This window comes from Phyllostomus discolor, chromosome 6 (genome assembly GCF_004126475.2).
Source record: "Phyllostomus discolor isolate MPI-MPIP mPhyDis1 chromosome 6, mPhyDis1.pri.v3, whole genome shotgun sequence".
NCBI lineage: Eukaryota > Metazoa > Chordata > Mammalia > Chiroptera > Phyllostomidae > Phyllostomus > Phyllostomus discolor.
The window spans coordinates 111,817,475-111,839,887 of NC_040908.2; the positions used below are offsets into that span (position 1 = coordinate 111,817,475).

General features: G+C 35.4%; 1 protein-coding gene across 23 annotated transcripts in view; it reads left to right on the forward strand.

Annotated features, from left to right (window-relative positions):
- Positions 1–22,413, forward strand: part of DLG2 (discs large MAGUK scaffold protein 2) — a 1,904,207-nt gene that overhangs the window by 1,410,295 nt on the left and 471,499 nt on the right. For all 23 annotated transcript variants that reach the window (XM_036030125.1, XM_036030122.1, XM_036030121.1 and 20 more), the window contains 2 exons: positions 7,759–7,903; positions 10,118–10,256. In XM_036030125.1, the coding sequence (XP_035886018.1) occupies positions 7,759–7,903; positions 10,118–10,256 (284 nt within the window). The remainder of the gene's footprint in view (positions 1–7,758; positions 7,904–10,117; positions 10,257–22,413) is intronic.

Genomic DNA, 22,413 nt, shown 5'->3' on the forward strand with positions numbered 1-22,413 from the left:
GAGAGCCACATATATTATAGAAACATGATTTTCTTCATCTTTTTCTACAAAATACCAGAAATTTTCAGTCCAGGTCATCTGATGGTCTTCTCTATAAGGATAACCTGAGATGTTAATTGTCAAAGCCCCTTGTCACATTGTGATTTAAACTTTATAATCTTAGTCTCTTTTTTCTATAACCTCTGCTTGACATTTGAAAAAAAACATAGTGAGATAACTTATACATCTTGTACAAAAAAATAAGTCTCTATGGTTATTTTTTAAAATTCTTCTTAAAGGAAAGCAGTAGACAAGGAAAAAGGTAACCCAGGCATTGAAGTAAAATGGAAAGACAATGGCCTCAGAGATAGGATAAATGATACAAGTCCCAGGCAACTAGCACTAACCCTACTTAATGGACCTTGGGCAAGTCATAGATGTCTTTGGTCTTCTGTTTTGGCCTCTTTGCCATGGCAGCATTGCCTTAAATTACTGTTTCTCAGGAGTATTTTAAAATACTAGTCTCATTACTTACTGTATCACATGGAAAGGATACATGGTCAAATACAGATTGGAAAATTCTGCAATCTGCATCTCACATTTTTTGTAGATTGTCAACGAACTTTCATATATTAAAGGGTCTGTGAAATCCCACAGAAAGGGAACTAATTTAACTTTAACACTATAATTTCAAATGTATTTTGAACTCTTTTTGTATTTATTATGGAACGCTTTTCTTCTTTTGGATTTTTATTCTTTATTTTATTTTAAATTTTTTTTAATTACAGCATACTTTCAATATTATTTTGTGTTAGTTTCAGGTGCACAGCCTAGTCCTTAGATAATCAAATACTTTACATAGCATTTCCTGTGATGTTTCCAGTACCCACCTGGCACCATTGATTAGACCAACCTTAGATATAAACCAAAAGTTGTCCTCTCCCTGTACATGGCTCTACTTTTCCTACCACCAACACACTGCTTCCATCTTTCAAAGCTTTTTTTCCTCCAGCATCCCATGCAGTCTTCACTTTAACACTGAGAGATGGATAGGACCGTCATTAGTATTGTTTATTACCTGAAAAATAAGTTGGAACTGGGCAAAGGTAGAAGAGTTTCAAATATAACTTAAGTACTAAATTGTGAAATCAGATTCAGACCTAGATATCCATGTTCTAAAACCACATCCATTTCACCAGTTTACTCAGTTTCTCTGGTTTTCAATCCTGGTTACACATTTTAATATTGTGTTAAGTTTTTGAACTCAGTGGATTTCCAGGTATCAATCAGCCCTGAAAAATCAAATCAGAATCTCTGGGGTAGGAGCCCCACACTTCCTTTTTAAAAATTTTTTCTTAACCTTTTCAAATGATTCTAATTTGCATCCAAGTTAAGAACCACAGGCTGACCTTTTACCTAATCACATCCAAGCCTGCTCTGCTGCCACTGCACTGCTCCTGAGGGTGACTTCTGGGGTAATGCCCATTCCACCAAGCTGGTACAGCATCCTTTAGAAATTTCCAGCAATGAGCTGACAGGCATTTACAAGTTCATCCTTAAAACCTGTCCCCTGCATTAGAGTCACTTCTGAAACACCAGGAAAAAAATCTGGATAATTATTTCTGGACTTTCTTCTCATTTTTCTCCAATATAATAAAATTACAGTGTAATGCCATTGAAGTGACATTTTACATAAGGTTTAAAACATTCCACTATACTGTTGTTGTTGTTTTCTTGCTTATATACAGTTTAATGGCCCTGTTTATAGAACTTGCTCATAGTTTTATATTGATGCCTACTACAGAGTGGTGGTTTTAAAATGTTTTTAATAACATACCCCTTCTGTAAAACACAAAAGGTTGCCTTTGATATATGTACATTTCTCTACTTTAAATTACATACTTCTATTACTATGCTAATATATTATACACACTTTAAAACATGTACAAAAATAGAAAGATGAAGATCAATGTGATAAATATTAATAGAAGTTCAAATATTTCTTTTTATACTCAGTGAGTTCCCAGGGGTTCATGGCATACTGACCACTGCTGTAGAGGAAGCTGGAGTCAATCAACGCATCACTGTCACTACCTCTCTCTCTCTGTCTCTATGAAATATGATTAAGAAGTTCATCAACATTTAATGCAGGAGAAAGAAATTTATAGCATTGGAGCTTTCATGTTGTCCCTTATAAGCTATGTGACCTGGAGCTCACATTCTGCACCAGCCTTTCATCCTTATATCCTCTGCCTGACACTGAGTGACTGTCCAATCATTGTGTGTTGTTGGTTGAATGACCTTCATTCTCTATCCTTTCTTCTCTGACTCAACACAAATGTGTCATCCCCCCTATAAAATAGGGAATTTTGATCACTTTTCCTCTGGTTTGCAACATTGTTATTTGTAACTTATTTAGCCCATTATTCCAACATTTATTGATTAATATTCACAGTGTGCCAGCTAGGTGTTTGCAAAGATGAAAACGATTTAATCATTGTCCTTGAGAAGGTCAGTCTCTGAGGTAGGAAGAGGCATGACGGATGAAGTGCTATGGAAGAGGATTTCCATTTTCACAGAAAGAAGCCTGAACAGGAAGAAACTATTTCCAGTAGCAGGATCAGCAGAAGCATTACGTCTGACTGTGATGTCTGATTACTATTTACATACTGCTTTATAATATAGTGTTTTTTCAAGTTCGTGGTATCATTCCTCTCTTGTAAACACAAATAAATCAGTATTATCCACATTTTACCTATAAGAAAATTAATGCTCAGTAAATATATGTACTGATCAAAATTCTAGGAATTAAAACCAGATCTGATTGTACATTCAAAATTACTCTCATTATACCAACTTTATTTCTAGAAACATCTAAAGTTAAAATATGGCTAATTATTTTAAATATATTCAAGTTAATTCACAGGACATGAAAGTCACCTTCCTTCTTTCCATTCTAGTTTCCATCACTCATGGGATTTTACTGTGCATTTCATAATGAAGCCACTGCATTTTATGTTCTTTCTTATTTAAACTTTTCATTCTTGTTCCCTTTAAAAAATAGAGTTATTTTGATTTTAGCAATAACTAATACAAGCTCATTGCTGAAGAGAAAAATAAGAAAATATTTATTATTCAAAGGTAACCATTATTAGTGCTTCCTATTTATATTTATTATTTTAAAATCAATTTTATTATGAGAATTAATTTCAATGTACTGCAGAGATTTTAGTCTTTGATTTATCCATATTTCTTTTCAGATCATGGATATTGCTACCTTAGATTGGTCCCCTTTCTAATTTATCTTACAATCTAGTGGTCAAAAACTTTGTCTCCTTTTTAAAAAGTTAACTTTGGAGTGTGTCATTTTTTTAGTGTTTCTAAAGTCTCACATTTCCTCATAGTAGGTCTCAGGTAACTTCCATGTCCCTAACCACCTCCCAGTGTGTCCCACCACACAGGTATTCTCAAATGAATATGGTTAGATCAGGATCTCGCCATCAGTTCTTTGCTCACTTCCTCCTTATCAACACTCTCTGTGCCATCACACCTCCCATCTTTGTGTTGTCAGATATATATTTGCTGACACTCATTTGAATTCTCACCACACTTGCCATGTTCCCTTCTTGCAAGTCCTCTGGCACCTCTTCTTTCAGCTGGTATGCCCTCTTTTTTCTGCCTCATCTTCAGATTCAGTGCTCCCTCTTCTATTGGAGAAAATGAATCATTTCACCTCCAACCATCCTTTCTTGGCCTCAGTCCATGTCCTATTGCATACGTCCTGATGGACATGTGGCCAGGCTGCACATATTCCCCCCACCCCCATGTGGCATACACACACTTCATGGAAATACTTCATTCAAATGCACATGATTTTTTTTTCTGAAACCAGGCCAGTTGCTCAGTGTTCACCATTATAGGCAGATACTGGGTGCAAAAGAAAAAAGAAAAAAGACAATGAAAAACAATGACAAGAGCGCCCAGCCAATCAGTATAATGTCCCTTCTCTCTTCATACAATCAGCTGCAGCTGTAGTCCCTTTATCTTGAGAGTTCATAGGATAAAGCACACACATAATTAACCCAAATAAACCCACTTTCGTGAAAAAAAAATTTGAAGACTTCAGCACAAAAGAGCACTTTTTGGTTCAGATCCTGTATGATTCTGAATTTTAAAAAAATACAGAAGCCTCATCAACAGTACCCTAATTAAACTCATCAGTTCACAGATGTTTACAGGAAAATGCTCAGCAAAAAATTTCACCAAGATTTTCTATTTCCTGGGAAGAGATGAATGATGACAATAGTAATACTAATAAGAGCTACCATTAATAAGGACTTCAGTGTGCCTGTCACTCTACATAGTGCGACAGGATGTCTACATAGGCCAATACATTTAAATCCATAACCATTTGAGGTGGTGATTATTATCATACCTATTTTACAAATGCCAAAACTGACTCTAAGAAGGTGAAATAAGTTTCCCAAGGACACAGATGGAAGGTGCCCAGGACCAGGGTCAGATCCTGGTCTGCCTGACTGAAAAGCATTTACTCTTAAAGACGACATCCTGTCGCCAAAATCATGACCACTCATTCCGTGACTAAAATCTGTGTAAATTTTCCAACACTTCCTTGTCACAAATAGAAACAGACTGACCTACTACTATTTTAAACTACCATTATTTCCCCCAATAACTACTCTTTACCCACTCCTCACCTCCACCCTGTCCTCGATTTTTTCTTTGTGGTCTAAAGATTTTCCTTGTGCTTCATTAGCAAAGTCATTCTCAGAAAACATGCTTGAAGGTAACATTTTCTAGACTGTTTCACTGCCCACCTTAAAAATGGCAAGAGTGCATTTAATAAGCACTGCCCACATCTCTTTTTTACTGATAATCTAATGAGCTGTGTTCTTTCTGTACCCTGGGGAGAGAGACAATGAGCCCTTGTCAAAAACAGAGCTCCTGTGCCACTTTTAATCTAATCCAGCTGGTTTCTAGCCTTTGGGATATTTACCCCTTGATTCACCATCCCCTCTTTGTTATACCAACAAATTCCTTTTCCATTCTGTATTATCAATACAGACATTTCTGGGGCCGTGGTCACAATATCCAGAACCATCTCTGGTAATAACTTTTTCTGAGAGAAAACACCCTCTTCAATACACATTTTAAACTATTGTGTATGGGCATGATTTATAAATAGTCGTTATCTAGGTATAAATGGTACTATCCTAAAATAAGTGATCAAATATATAAGAAGGTTTTAAAGAGACAGATATATCAAGCTATGTTCCATTTCATTTACTTTTTACTTTGTCAGTGTATTTGGATGATGCAATATAGTCACCACTGGATTAAGCAAGAAGTGTAATGATTACTCAGGCTTATATAACACTTAAGAATTTGTTACTTCTATATGTAAACTTGGAAGGAGATTCTGTTCTTTTCAAGGGAGAAAGAATAGATGATGTAAGCCCTGGGTTTCAATGAAACCAACGCTCAAGGGCAATCTCATTTTCATTTTTTCAGCAGGACCATAATCCAACTGATGGCGTTGCCATCTGAAGACTGTGTGACCTTTTTGTTGCAAGCTGACCTCTTTGAATATCAGTTTTTCTCATCTATAAAATGGGCCTAATTATATACCTGCCTCATGGAACTATAATCAAAATCAGTTATATGATTTATGTCAAAATATATACATAGTACACCAAAAACATATAATATGTAGATGTTAAATAAATATTAGCTCTTATTATTATTGCTGTTATTTTTCTTATTTCTCTATTATATAACAGCTGCCATGATCAACTGTGTTTCCCATGGCTGTAGTCCCTCTAGGTTCTCATTTTCTGCCTGGGTTTATTCTATCCATTCATTCCATGAACAACTGTGTTCCTAAACTGTATTAGAATGTGAGTTTCAGAGAACCCAGGACCTTGTCTGTATGGAAGAAGCAATATAGATGAGTAATTAAAGCATGGTCTTTGGAGCCAAACTGACCAGCTTTTACTTCTGCCTTTACCACTTATTAGATCAATGACTTTGGGAAGATTACTTAACCTCTTAGAGATATGCTTTCTTCCTCTGTAAAATGAAAGTAATTATAATAGCTGCCTCATAGGTATTTGTGAGATTTAATTGTGTTAATATATGTGAAATAATTTAGAATAGTGTCTAACATGTAATATAAGCTATATAAGTACTATAACTTTCATTCTTAGTGTTTATTGCTCTATCTCTAATATGTAGAACAGTGACTGACACATAATAGGTATTCAATAAACACTTGATCAATGAATGAACAAGTGCTAGACATTGGGAAAACAAAAGAGTTTAAGAGAATGTTTTGTGTCTAGAAAAAATCTATAGAAATAAATAGAGAGGCTTACAGCTTGCCCGAGAGTTCACAGTCAGCATTCATACTCATCAGTCAGCTTCCATTCCCTCCAGTTCCAGGCTCCCTAACGTGGGCTGCAACACCAAGAATTAACTGGCACATGGAAATTATATAACAACATGAGGCCAAAAAATAAAGGCAACACTGAAAGGTATTTTGTGACTGATGTGCTAATTAAATAGTACAGAGACTATATAGGGATCTGCTATTAGCACATTTATTTTAATTCTACATTATTTCAGCAGAAGCTAAAGAATAATTTCATATAAAATAGTAGCCAAATAATAACAACCTAGATATTTAAATACTTACTGAATATTTTAAAACCATTTACAAGAAGTGCTGCCAAGATCCCCTGCAATGCCACATCATGAAGTGATCATTGCACTTGTGCCCCCGGCTTTCCTGTCCCACAAAGGAAAAGGAGTTGCTGTGAAAGCCCATGGCAATAGGGTAACCTTGAACTTGTTCACCTGCAAAACCCTAGGTCTCCACATTAGCACTTTCTCCTTAGAAAAGTGACTCATGTTAAATGGGACATTTTTATGGAAATGATTTTTTAAATGAGAAAAGCAAGCTTGGTGAAGCTGTAGGAAAATAAGGGCTTCCCTATAGATGGTATAAGAGTAAACTGGTTCATGTTTCCAGAAAACTTTGGGAATATGTATCAGCAGCCTTATAATATATATTCATGTAGTTTGGTCTAGCAATTCTACTTGTATAATTTATCCTGAAGGAATCACTGAAGTTGTGCACAAATATAAAAAAGGTTTACTGCAACATTACTTACAGTAGAAACCAAACATGCTTCAGTAAGAGGTTACTTAAATCATTATGTCATAGCCATGCAAAACAATGCTCTGTAGAAAGAAGTCATGTTATTGAAGTACATTCAAAATATGGACAAATGTTCCTCTGGATTTAAGGAGCAGATTCCAAAACAATGTGTATAATACAGTCAGAATTGTTTAAAGAAATACATCCAAATAGGGAGATAATGGATAATTTTTATTCTCTTTTTATACTTCAGTGCATATGTAGTACTCTTATAGTCACAAAAACTATAGCATAATAAGAAAGACATTTGACTACTGCTTCCCTTTTTCTGCATACGGTACTCTGCTTGCCATTATAATGTATTGAATCATCACAGAAAAAGGGAGAAGCAACCTTGTTTTCTAGCAACAAAGGTACCTTATCTGTTTTGGCTAATGCCATTAATCCATCAGTTCTGTCAAAGTGTGATATAGATACTGAACTGTACTCATTGCAATTTAATCTTTAAATAAGATCATAATTCTATATATCTTCTTGCTTGAGTATTTCTCTTCACCTGCATAGATTTGACTCTAATATTGATTTTGTTCACCTTTCAGGTAAACAACTACAGTTTAGAAGAAGTAACACATGAAGAGGCGGTAGCAATATTGAAGAATACATCAGATGTAGTTTATCTAAAAGTTGGCAAACCTACCACCATTTATATGACTGATCCTTATGGTCCACCTGATATTACTCACTGTAAGTACCACACTCTGTGTCATCTTTGAATAGCATGCCAGGATGGTGAAATTGGAATTGTACAAAACTTGGCAAAGTCGTATGCTTGCACCTTCACATTTGTTAAGCCTGTGCAAATATTTCAGAGAGATCCTGTGCTTTACCTTACAGGGCTCTACCTAGTGTTTTGAAGGTGAGGCACCTGATTATTTGGTAGGTCCACCTCTGTAGAAAGGCTTCATAAGGTATGTTGTAGACAGTGATATTACAATAACACAGAGGCAACACATTTTAAGGTCTATTTCTTTAACCGGTAAAGCATAATAGCTCTTATGCCATAATATTTTCTCTTACTAGTTCAAATCTATACAGTAGCAGATTGGAAAAAGAGAGACTAGCATAATAGACTCAGGATAATACTCTGCTTCTTCCTGGAAGAGGATCTTGTATATGAATGGTGAGATTATGGCCTTTAATCACCATCATCCTACCTCTTAACTTTACCTGAATTTGTTACATTGATAGGGAAACCAGAGAAAATTGTCAGTCACTATGTCAGTAGAGATGGCTTGGAGGTGGGGCTTTCCAGGGCAACAACTAACTATGAGACATTGTGCTGCCCATGTTTTCTCCTCTTCTTAATAGGTCAAGAATCTTATCTGAGGTATTATCTTCAGGGACTGGATTTAGAAGCAATTTAGTTTTTGATTGGGCTTAAGGAATAGTTTTGTTGACATCAGTAAGTTTTCTCATTCTGAGATTTCGAGGTGCCAGAGGAGCCAGTTGTAAGGTCAGGAACTCAGAATGTCTTCAGGACCTACCATTAATTTGTACTATAGTCTTAAGCAAGTCATTTAACCTCTCTTAGATTTAGATGTTTCTCTTGAGAGAAATTTAGAGGTCGAATAATTTTGTTACCTTCCCATTACATTAGCTATTGCTTTTCTTAATGGTGATTCTAAAAGGACTTGCCAAAAAAATATGGCTTTTTTTTTAAGCAGGCAGTATACTGAGATCAATCTTACCTTAGGGCATGAAGGAGCTTGAACTTCAAAGTTGTTCAAATTGGATGAATTTAGAAAAATCAACCTTGAGACTCTGTGAGCCACTTCATTAAGGGAATATGAGGTCAATGTCAAAGAGAGAGAAAAGAGAAAACAAACCTTGCTAAAACAATTGAGAAATATGCTTTGAAATATGTGTGAAACATCTTGTAAGGTAATACATGGATACAAAGGAGATATAATCATGGTCTTCATTGGAAGGAAGACTAATTCAGATATACAAGTAGCAGCAACATGTGGCAAAATAAAAGGTGTACATACCAGGAATGAGGTAAAAAATATATATCCTTTGAGCACAAAGGGGATATAACCTGTCTCTGGAAGATCAAAAAATCTTTATGCAGAAAGCGGCATTTGAATTTTATCCTGAATAATGGATGAGATTTCACTATCAGAGGTAGGATAGGAGGTAGAAATTGTTGTAATTAATACAGCGGAACAAAAGTACAGATGTTGAGAAGAAAAGGCTTTGTTTTAGGACAATAGGACAAGTGTAAGGGAGATTTGAAATGGACCGTTCTTGTAAGATAGGTGAAAGGGAGGGTAAATATTCAATACTATTGTGGCAGTGAGGGGCATTTAAACTAGAAAAAAATAATGATCAGAGCTGGAATTCTCAATGTCTAAAATGGAGAGAGAGCAGGGCAGGAGACAGTTAGGAGGGGATTTTAGTCTCTCAAAAGGGAGATGAGTTAGGGTGGAGGAAAAGAAAAGAAAGGCCAGAGTTCTTAGCCTTTCTGGAATGTAAGTACAGTATATTTGGGAATTAAAGTCTATATAAGGACTTATTTCTAGGAGCCTTCAACTTTTGGTAATTAGATATTAATTATGTAAAAGGAATGTGAGCTCTGCAATTAGAAAGCTAACATTTTTATTCCAATAGAAAATTAACCATCATTCTGAAAAACGTGTGTGCTGAATCTCTCCTCCAATTCTCTTCACCTAATTATACTAAGTGGGCTTATAGGTATAACTGCTATTCCATCTTTCCAATCCTAAAGTTCACTATGTACTTGAATATATAAGTGAAAACAAACAGCAACTCCCCCTTCATAGGGGATAAGAAAATCCTTGGCATGTAGCAAAGCCTTCCCATTTTTAACAAAACTACAATAGGACACATTGATTCACCTACATAACAGGTTTTCTTTTCTTTTTTTTCACCTCATAGCTTATTCTCCACCAATGGAAAACCATCTACTTTCTGGCAACAATGGCACTTTAGAATATAAAACCTCCCTGCCGCCCATCTCTCCAGGAAGGTACTCACCACTTCCAAAGCACATGCTTGTTGAAGATGATTACACCAGGTCAGATATGCTTATTGGTTAATTGGGTTTGTGACCATTACCAGGAAGACATTGCATTTGCCTAGTGTGTCAGCTGTTGCTTTGGGGCCAACTGCAACTTCTGAGCGCCATTCAAACTTATTATAGGCTTGCTGGCAGTGGGAATGTGCAAATACTTGTAAACATGTGTCATTGTTCTCTCTTAAGAAGCAAAACCACAAATTCTTTGTGGAGAAATAGTAATATATACCTGTTCATCACTCTGCAATTTTTAAGACTTTCAATATTTGATTTTACTTGAGCTTTATAGCCATACTGTAAGATAGATATTATTACTTGAAGAGAGAAGATGGTGCTTAGGTTTGAAAAAAGGAAGTAGTATACCAATATTGCATATCTGGTGACTGGAGGAGTCAGGACTGAAACTCTTGTCTTTTGATTCAAAATTCCACTTCTTGCCACCAGTGGCCACTCACAATTCAATGGAATTGAGAAATCAATCAATCCTCCTTCTAGTGCAATAACTATAGGTGGAGAGGAAAGGAGTGAAGTTAACTACAAGTGGTTTAAATTTAATAAATACTGTTAATCCCCTAGGGGGAAGAGGACAAGATTTTAGAACAGACCACAGAATCATCTCACTAATCCCAAACAGTAAAACCATGTTTAGACAGCATGCATCTGAGAAAGTCAAGTCTGACAATTCACAGACAAAACTAATCTTTAATCATTTCTATTAAGGATTCAATAAATATTGGATAATTAGTAAATTAATAAATAAATGGGTAGATAAAGAACTAAAAATGCACACTTTTCTCTTTTGTATCTTTAAATAGTTTTATTCCAAAGTAACCTGTGTCCATTGCATTTGGGGAAATAATACAAAGATGTTCAAGAAACAAAACTTTCCCTCCAAACTCCCTCTAGGACAGCTACTCTTGAAGTTTCCAATGTGACCTTCTGGCATGAACCATTAATACCTTCTCCATGTCTATACAAACCTGTAAAATGTGTACTCAGACATAGGTGGAGCTCAACATTGTTTTTACAAAATAAGTTCAGATTTAACACATTTCTCTGCAACTTTCTTTTCTCAGTGAACAATACTTTTTCCCAAAATGAGATTATATAAGATATGTACACATTTTCCTTAAAGTGTTTGTGTATAAAAAATACTAGAGATGAACGCTTTTGATTTCATATCCTGACTACTTAATTAAGCCATTTGTCAGCCATTAAAAAAATAAAGGAGACTTCCTGCATTTAAGTTCCCTTGCTGATACCAGTGCATGCTTTGATCTTTTCATTTCTTTGCTATTTATCTTTAAATGATTAAGCATTTTCCATTTATCTTGCAATTTCAGGTTTGCTGAAGTAGCTTGTTATATCTATAGCCAAGCAATGGAATGTTGAGATGCTGTAAATGTGCATCTGTGGTGTAAATCAAATATAAACTTATCCCTATAATGAAATATTTAATCTCTATGTCCTTCATAGAAATGAGGGCTGCAGCAAAGATAATAATCATCATGACCATCTCAAGAATTGTGTAAATATAGGCACCTTTATTCCCCAGAGTAATGATCTATTTGTTCTCATCCCATCTCTAATATTTAATATGATTTTAATTTGAAATATTTTATATTACTAGGCCCCTTAGTGAATTAGCATTATTAAACCACATTCATAATCCAGGCCCTTTGTGAGCTATTTTGCATACACTAGCTTTTTAAGTCTCCCAAAAACACAGGAAGGGGGGGGCTTTCACCCCCATTTTAGAGATACAGAAAGTGAAGCTCAAAGATGTTAAGGAACTTGTTTATGATCACACAAATTTTAAGTAGAAAAAACTGGGTACCCAACATGCTTTAAAATCCTGGCTAGAAAGAAATATTTTAATTTTCTGCTCATTTTTAAAATGAATGACAACTCATATAAAATTCTGCTCATCATAGAACTATGTGGATAGAAAGGGACCCAAAACTTGGTAAATTCTAAAGACAAATGTAGCAGGATCAAGACCTACTTCTACCACTGGCTAACTGTGTAGCACTTGGCAAATCATGCAACCACTTCAAGCCTCCATCTCCTCATCAGTGTACAGGAAAGAGTGCTCACATCACCTCAACAGCTTATTGCAATAATTAAATGACACAGTGCATGCAAACAACTTATGAGAGTGCCTAACACAATGAACATTAAATAAATGTTATCTATTTACTATAGCTATATTTACTCCAATCCTTTATCCACCTAAGATGTCACATGTAATATTTGAAATGGCGCCCGAGGAAGAGAGTCCATTTCTCCTTACAATGATATGCTTCATTATTGTACTTCTTGCCCCACCTTCTCCCTTGGTCTCTGCCAAGACAATCTCACTTAAAACTCTGCAAAAATCTTCTGCATGGCTGGTGTCTGGCAAACTTGCGAAGTAAATTCTATCAGTACACACTCCCCTCCACTACTCTCCCACTGTGGCTGTGTCCTCTCACAGGTCTCTGTGCTGTAGGCATTGCCATGGACCTCAGAGGTATTTGCTCAGAGGTCCATTCCCACTTCATTCATAAATATTTATTGAATACTTTCTCTAGACTGTGAGCACTACACTAGGAATGCAAAATTGAATGAGAAAAAAATATCTCTAAGAACTATCAGATTGGGACACAAATATACTTACACCAGTGGCTCCTCCAATGTCTGTTACCTAAAAATGCAGACCCCCTCCATGCAGTTTCCATAAAGCTTGATCTATCATTTTTTTTTAATCCTGAGATTTTATATTTTGGTATCAAATGCCATTTTTTGTGTGGTGGTTTATTATTACCCTTACTTAGAAAATTAAAAGTTGGCAACTTTGTATTAGTCCTCACTTTTTAAAAGGTCTGTAAAATCCCAACACATGGGAACCACTAACAGAAACAAAGAAAACTAGATCAGTTCTTCAAACTACTCTCAGGTCGCCCTAGCAGAGTTCCATAGACGGCACTTAGTAAATATTTATAAGTGAATTTGGGCTTTACTCTAATGCCACAAGAACAGCCTATAGCATCAGAAAAAGTTTTAATGAGGAAGTCTGGAGTTTGAGCTCAAAAAAACATGTAGGCATTCATCAGAAAGTCAAGAGATAGGGAAGGTCATTCATGGTGGGGGACAGCACATGCATACTCAAGGAAGAATATAAAAAAGAATAAAATGAAAACAACTATTACAGTTTGAAATGTAAGGCTCATAAAAAGAAATAGTGCCTTCCTTTAAATTATCTTTATATTCCTATTCTTTCTCTCAACCTAGTTGTAAAATTAAAAATACATAGGGTAATAAAAACAAAAAGATTACTACTATGCACTATTAACACTGAGTGCTTTAGTGTATATTATTGCCTTTATATTATGTATATGATATTCTTGTTCTTGATTTTTTACAGGGAGCAAAATGAATTTAAATCATTACTTCATAACACACAGCAAACAAATAGAAGAATCAAAATTTAATTCCAGTTGGTCTGTCTTCAAAGGCCTTACCTCCACACTCCTAACCCTCATCTCATGCAGTCTCTTTCCATTGAAAAATGTTGGGTAGAGGACTGGGTTTACATCAGGAGACTGGGTTCTGATCTTGATCCTGCTACTTGCCACCTAGATGACCCTGAACAAGTCACTTAATCTCTCAGAGTCTTGATTTTGTCATCTATAAATCTAGATAAAAAGTCTTCTGATTTCCTGATGGAATTGTGAAGTTTTCATGTGACGATATATATATGAAAGTTGTCATCTTTGTGAAAGTTGTCATCTTTAGAGGACTACATAAAATTATTATTTAATATTAAAATTACTAAGGTACTACAGTAGCCCATATTTGAGACCTAGTTTGTATTTTCCTAAAATAGTAAATAAAGGCAAAAAATCTTTAGTGATGGGACTTAGACTGATGGGGAAACATTTCTGTGAAAATGGGACCTTCAATAACCATATCAAGTTGGCAGCCTTTTATTCCATATGTTCATAATACCTTACAATGTTATAAGAAATATTTCTCTATTTTCTTGATTTATATTCACTTTTGTTGGGAAATATCATAAGAATTTTTAAAAGAATTTTGATTGAAATGACTTAGCTGGAATTTTTAAATAAATCTCTGTCTTACTGTTTAAGGAAATGCTTATGTGAGTGAACTAGGAAATTTTGTTTTTCCATTGATTTATGAAAGAGAGCATAAACAAAAAGGTCTTGGGTAAAATTCTCTTAGCAGAAAGCCAGTTGAGTCCCCTGTAAATCAAAGTGACATATGTAAGTCCTCTGGTCTTCAATTTTTAGAAAAGAAAGCTATTATAATGATGCTGAGATGGTCTTTTGGCACAAGGAATTATAGACTATCACAGTTGTAAGGGCCATAGATGAATAGAGAGTCTAATCTTCCTCTATTTGTGGATAAGAAACACAGCATGATTTGTTAGCCATCCTAAATCTCATAACTTGTAAGAGGTAAAATCAAATTTAGAATCCATGTCTTCAGATACCCAACCTAGCACTCTTTCTATTTTTCTAAACTGATGTTCACTTTTTTTCTTTTCTTTTGGGGGAGTGGAGTAAAAAGGTAACAATTACAAAATGATACAATCAATCCATCAGTGATCATCTATGACAGTCCCCACTTTGTACAGTACCTGCAACTATGGATTCCACCTCTACTAAGGAAGTCTTCCCTGGTCTCCCAGAAGACATGTAAGCCACACAGTCTCACCATCTGGCTAAATACCAGGGAAGGTTACAGTCTCACCATCTAGCTATATACCTGTAAATATCAGGATATACAAATAAATCACTGGCACAAAATGACACCAAAAAAAAAACTGGGGATGCACAGTAAACCTACTCTTTCATGATATTGAAAACTAGGAAAACTTAGGACAATTTCCTAAGTTTTGAATATGATAAATGTCATTATGAAAGCCAGGGCCCTAAACCAGGGCTGCAATTGATATATTTCCCAGTAATGGAAACCAAGTTCACCTGGACTTGAACTTGGTATACCCAGGTGTCTTCCTGACTCACTCCATATAATGTCCCCTCACATTATTTGGTCAATCAAAATGCAAAGGCTAAATAAAGCCTCAAGAAAGATTTCTTGTCTCCAAAAACTTTCAAGGACCACTCTAAATTGTGACTTCGATATTCACCAGTTTGACTTTCTTATTTACTAAATAGACACGTACCTGTCAGACTAGACTCTGCCTGCACTCTATTTTCCCAAATCATGGAACACTAGCTTGCTGAATATAGTATCTAAAATGTATTCCAGTTGTTATTCTCTCTTTCACCATTTATTCATTTACTCACTCAGTGAATATTCAGTTTCTACTGTGTGTCAAGTGCTGCAATTAGCAGCAAAGTTACGATGGTGAACAAATCAGATAAGATTCTGTCCTCAGGGAATTTACATTGTAGTGTATTGAATAAATGAGTTCAGTTCAGATAGTGATAAATGCTATAAAGAAAATAAAAGGACAATGTGATAGTGATTGTAGAAAAGAGAAGAATATTAAGTAGGATAACCAGGGAATTCTTCTCTGAGGAGATATCATATGAACTGAGACATGAATAAAAAGAAAAAAGTAGTAATATAAAGATCAGAGGAAGAACATTCCAGGAAGAGAAAAGGGCAAGGCCAAACTCACTGAGGCAGGAATAAGTTTAGTGTATTCCTGGAACAGTAGAAAGTCCAGCTTGGCTGGAAAGAAATGAGCTAATTAATGGGAGATGGAAAAAATTAAGTTAAAGAAAGAGTCGGGAGCCAGACAATATAGGACTTTGTAGGTAATGATGAAAAAGTGTAGGTTTAATTTTAAGGGCATTGAGAATCCATTATAGAGTACTAATCAGGAAAATGAAATAATCTGATTTATGTTTTTTTAAAAAAGCAATCTGTGACTCCTGTGTGGTGTAGAGGGACCTTTGAAGAATGAGAAGAGAGATTATGGCAGATTTGACTAGAGGAGGGATGGCAGTGGAAGAGAAGAAGAATGGAGGAATCTGAGCAACACTTTAAGAGCTAGAGTCAACCATCAGCATTCCATAGAGGCGAAAGGCCAGCTTTAGTCAGTCTAACTTACTACCAACCATTTGTATGCCTTGACTACCTAGCAGGGGTGTCTGACCTTTTGGCATCTCTGGGCCACACTGGATGTAGAAGAGTTGTATTTGTCCATACATTAAATACATTGCAACTCATAATCACAACAAAAAAAATCTCATAATATTTTAACTAAATTTACAATTTTGTAGATGGCAACTGTTCATAGCCATCCTGAGCTATATGTGGCCCATGGTCTGCGGGTTGGACACCCCTGATATGGAATAATCTTCTGGGAACAGAATAAGTGTTTGCCACAGTTACAGATTATTTTACTTTGGTGTTTAACTTGGTGGATCAGAACTGGTTAGAGGTTAGACTACACACTATTTCTCAAATGTTTCTACTGCATGCTCTGAGGCCTTGAAAAATGCACTTTCTCTCCTTGGGATCTAGAGTAGAACATGAAGCTTTCTGTACAAGTACGAAACACAGAATCCTGTATTTTCCCCTAAATGCTTGGGAAATATCCTTGTTTGCTTTAATGTGAAAATATTTTGATTAAGTAGGAACTTATTTTTATCCAAAGTTTTCAAATGAAGTTAACAAACCAGACAGGTTTTCTCTGAGGATACTCAATCCCTGTCAAATACCTCAAATCCCAAGGTGCATGTGAGTGCCCAACCTGGAGAAGCACTGAACTTAAAGTACATGAACTGGTCAGTTTTTAATTCTGTGTTAAGGCAACAGCCCCTTAATTATCGTTCTAGCTTTAGGCCTCTGTTAGGGACAGGATCCCAAAGGATTGGATAATATCCTCCAACAGATTAAAGTCTGGGCATGTTCTAGACTCTCTCCTTTTTTACTTATGTTTAATGACTTTAAACCATTTCTGGATGAACTGGAAGTCCCTTCTTCTGACACAGAAAATAAATCATTTCTTACATGCCTTTAACCAAATATAGTAGAAAAGAACTGGGTGTGCCCTACACAGACAACCAGCCCTACTTCAGAATTAGGATCAGCATAGCAGAGTGATTAGGTATGTTGGCCCTGTAGCCGCCTCAACCACTTCCTAGCTGTGGGAACGTGGGTAAGTTATGTAACTGCCTTTCACTTCAGTTTTCTCATTCATAGAAGGAGGATAAAGCTTTCCATTCTTGGATTCATTGTGACAATAAATTAATACACATAAAGTGCTTGGAAAAAAGTAAGTACTCAAAAAATGTTAGCTATTATTAATATGATTTAAAACAAGGATTTAAGATGCACCACTCTGCAAATAAAGTCATTTTCCGGTAAACATCCCCAATAGAATAGAAATGTGGCCAACAATGTTATACAGCTGCCTCAAAGCAATTTCCAGTACATACACATTTCTTCAACTTATTTATATTACAAAGCATATTAGAGCATTTTATTACAGAAAGTCTTTATAGTCTCAATGCTTTAATAAAGATCTTTATTATAATAAAAATGATTTAAAAATCTTTATTTTTATGACTACCACAAATATGTGGAACCACATGCATTGATGACCTAATATAGGTTCAGTGGCACAAAATACAATTAAAACCAGTGTTTCGGTCTGGCCTCTGGAGCTAAACACAATCATCCTCTGGATAATTTTTTTTATTTTGCCCTGTTTTATTCATAGTAGCTCTCAACAACTAACACCATGTAGCTTTTCCCCTTTAAACAAATCTGCAAAACAAACAAATCACAGGTTCATTGGCAATGTCTCTGAGGTATCTGTTTTGCTCTGTGCTACATGCCTGCTTTCTCCAGTAGAGAGTCTGGCACTCATAATAATGCCTCTTTTGAAACAACATGTAGTAATGGGAAGGGGCAAGTGGGCAAAACCAGTGAGACAGATGGAGGATAAACCATTAAGTGGAAGCTTCAAGGGGAGTTTTCCTTTTATTAATGGTAGCTGTGCATAGCCGTTTAGGTTAACTCACATAAACCAAGAAGCATGCCAGATGGAGCTATCCTGTTAGAGATAGAGAGTGGGTATGCTAACAGGGAAGCAGACAAATCTTAACTAAAGGCAGATGTCCAAATATGTATCAGAAAACATGTTAAGCTGCTGTTTGCTGTCAGGGAAATCAACTTAATGTTAGGAAAAAAAATAAAACTGTAATGGGGATTTTAGAACTGTCTTCTATAGATATTTATCATTTCTTAGGCACCTGATAAATTAGCCAGACATAAACACACATTAGGCCTTACAATTTTATGGAAGACACTTATCGCACATCTATAACTATTGTTGTTTAATTAATGCTGCATTACATTTTGATAGGATGAGTTCATCCTTAGTCTTCAGGGTTGGTTGAAGATAAAAAAGATAAATGATGGGCAATGGAGAATGTTGGAAGGGCCACTGCAGAAGCAATCAGCAATTAATTGACCCCTGTCTTCTTACATTGCAAGTAACGACTATCACCAACACAACGTGCAGCTTCTTCCTGACCCTTATCTCTGTGATAATTAATCAGGGTGTATATTATGACTCAAGATAATTAGGAAGAGCTGCTTTTTCTGTGAGTTTATTTCACATCCACATGTCAATAAACTAATAGTAGACAGAAGACAGCTGATTCCTAATTGTCCACATGTGGGTGTATGATTTGAAAATTATTCATGACAGCACTGTAATCCCTTAGTGACTTCCTGCCATCTCCTATATCATTAGCTGCTGTGAGTGAGGTTATTATATTAATATTAATGATCACCTTAAAAAATATCAGGAAATTGTAGGACATATTTATTATGGTCCAAAGATTTATATTCTTGTATATTACAGATTTGTAATTATGTAAGTTTGGGGTTGCATTATTCATTTCTTTTGTTTGTTTTTTGCTTCTAGGTAATTTAATTAATCTAGGTAATGAACTGAGCTATATCTGAATAAAAATCATTTTAAAAATACTTTCTTCATATACTTTCCCCAGGCAACCTTTTCAATATTTATCTCTACATCTAATTTCTTCCCCTTTTTATTGTCTTATGCCCCTCTTTAATTGTTTTTTCTAATAAGTTCTATCTAATTTTATTATTTTCCCTAATTGTAAAGTAATACCTATTTGTAGAAAACTTATAAAATAACAAAAATATGAAGAAAATGAATAAAATTACTATTTACCACAGAGAGATCATTATTATTAACATTTGTTATTTTTTCAGTTTTTTCTGTCTGTATATATATGTTTATAAAATTTGCTTCATACTCTAGTAGGGAATTTTGTTTTTTAATTTAATGCTTTAATTTGAGCAATTTCTTATGTTTTTGATCTTCAAAAACATATTTTAGTAGCTATATAACATAAAGGAATGATAATTTGCTTAACTATATTCCTATTAATGTCTATTTAGGCTGTTTCTTATTGTAGGCAATGCTTGTACAACCTTTCTCACCCCACACCTTGGTTATATATTTCTTTAAGATAAATGCCTAGATCCCCATAGGCTAATCAGCACCTCAATTGGTTACCTTATAAATATCACACATTTAACATTTCCAAAAACAATCTCTGATGTTTGTCTGCAGCCTTCCCCTCCATAGGAAAATATGATACATAATCAAGAGAAAAATTAACCAACAGAAACAGACCAAGAAATGACAAATATGATAGAACTATTGGACAAGAAGATTTTAAAAGTTATTAAAAATATGGTCAGTCTCTCAGAAAGTAGGAAAAAACATGTAAATAAAAAGGAGAGAAATGAAAGACATGAAATAAACCCACATTAAACATTGAGTGATGAAAATATGGTTTCTGAAGTGAAAATTAGTATTACAGGAGATATCACAAAAGAAGGAACTGTGAACTTTAAAGCACAGCAACAGATAACCTATTCAGATGAAACAGTAAAAAGACAAAAAAAATTCTAGTAACTTGTAGCACCAGAAAAAGGAGACTTTGGGGTACCAAATAGAATTTTTCTTAAACACTAGTAATTAACACTGAAAAGTGACATTCTTTAAGAAAACACATTTACTTAAACACGTTGTACTAGTTTATAACATTACTCTATGTATTTCTTTCAGTAGAAGTTGAAATATGTGGTTTCTACCGTAGCACATAGTTTTTTTAAATAAGATATTTGTAGATTTTTTTAAAGATTTTTATTTATTTATTTTTAGAGAGAGAAGGGAAGGAGAAAGAGAGAGAGAGAGAGAAACATCAATGTGCAGTTGCTGGGGGTCATGGCCTGCAACCCAGGCATGTACCCTGACTGGGAATTGAACCTGCGACACTTTGGTTCGCAGCCTGCGCTCAATCCACTGAGCTACGCCAGCCAGGGCAGCACATACTGTTTTAACACAACTGTGGTAATGATGCACAAAAATGCTATATTTGCAGTACTTTTCATAGGAAATAACATCTAAGAACAAGTTTGTGTTACAATTGAGAGAAATGCAGCTTTTACCCAAAATACACAGTTAGATTCATACCAAATAGAATTTTTTAACATTTGTTGAAAATTCTGATCGTATTGATGTAAGTGTCTCAGTCAAACCCAAAGACATTATGAAGAGAGGAACATAATAAATATAGGTTTCTTGTCAGAATTCGTGCCAGCTAGGAGACAATAGAGCAATACATTTAAACTTCTGGAGGCTGACGCTGGAGTTTGTGGTCTGAGCAACAGCGAAGTGGAGCTGTTATTACTAAGGAGGGGAAGACTAAACTTGTAGACAAATATCGAGAGTTTATTTTTGGAAGTATTAAATATATGGTGTCTATAAGGCAGCGATTTTTAACTGGTGTGCCACATGAATTTTAAAAACATGTAATACCTGATTATTTAGTCAGGGGGCACTGACCTCTTTTTCCTTAGATTGTCAGATAAAAAAATGACAACAGCCAACACAATAGCCATCCGTTGTGAATGAATCAAAATTATACCTCATTTGTTTTGTCAGGTTAGCAAAAAAACAAATATATATATATTTAGTGTGCTGCAGAATTTTAGTAATTATGTGTGCCAAGAGATGAAAAAGGTTGAAAATTGAAATAAAGAACAAACTGACAGTAACCATTTTGGGGGAGGGGAATAACATGAGAAAGAAAGGGAGGCGTGGTCAAGAAACATATATAAAGGAGACATGGACAAAGCCAAAGAGGGGTAGGACTGAGGGCATGAAGAGGGGATGGTCAGGGAGGGGCAGAGTGGTGGGGAGAAAATGAAGACAACTGTACTTGAACAATAAAAAAAGAAAAGAAATGTATTGTAACAAAGAAAAATATAGGAAAATTGCTGCTATAAGGCAACCCAAGTGAGATGTTGACTAGGCAGCCAGGGCCTAGTAATTAGCAAAGCTGGGATCTCAACATAGTCAGGCTGCTCCAGACTCCATATCTTTGACCACAGTATTAAGGGTCATGCAGCTGGCACATAACAGGGTCAGGATTTGAACTAGCTTCAAAGTCTGGCTCTTTTTGCTGCAATGCATGGGGTGGTATTATTAGCTTTACAATTTCTCAAATCTCTGTGCTTTCAATGAGCTTTTGGTTTGCAGGGTTGGAAGCGTTTGATCTATACAGATAGAACTAAGTTTTATATCATCGTCTCCTCCCGGCCACACTTACAACCTATTCAGGGCAGGTGATTAGGTTTCCTCAGGAAGAAGTGAGGCTTCCTGGATGGTGCAGTTTTGGCAAGGGTTCAGAGCTCAATGCTTTAACAAACATCATAAGTCATCATTGAAAGAATTTAGCAGTCTCTGTGAGTGTATGTGCTTCTGGCTAGACATTTAAATATCAAACCTCATCCTAGAGGTTTTTAAATTATGTTGACCTTGAGGAAGGACAATGTGAGTCTTTTCCTCATGGACACTGCATCCTAATGGAAATGCTGTCAACTGATCCACTGGAGCCCATATTTTGTTTTATGTTTTTTTTCCTGTCCCCTAATCTTTTTCTAAAGTCTCATTTATCATTTTGAGATGAAGGGGATGAAGGCAAAATGAAACAGCTGAAATAAATGTAATAGCCAGAGATTTCAAAGCCAATTATGTGAGGCCTTGCTCTGAATTTTTAATAGTATTAGTAAACCCTTGGAGCTGTCTAACGCTGCATGGATACTTTCCTACTTC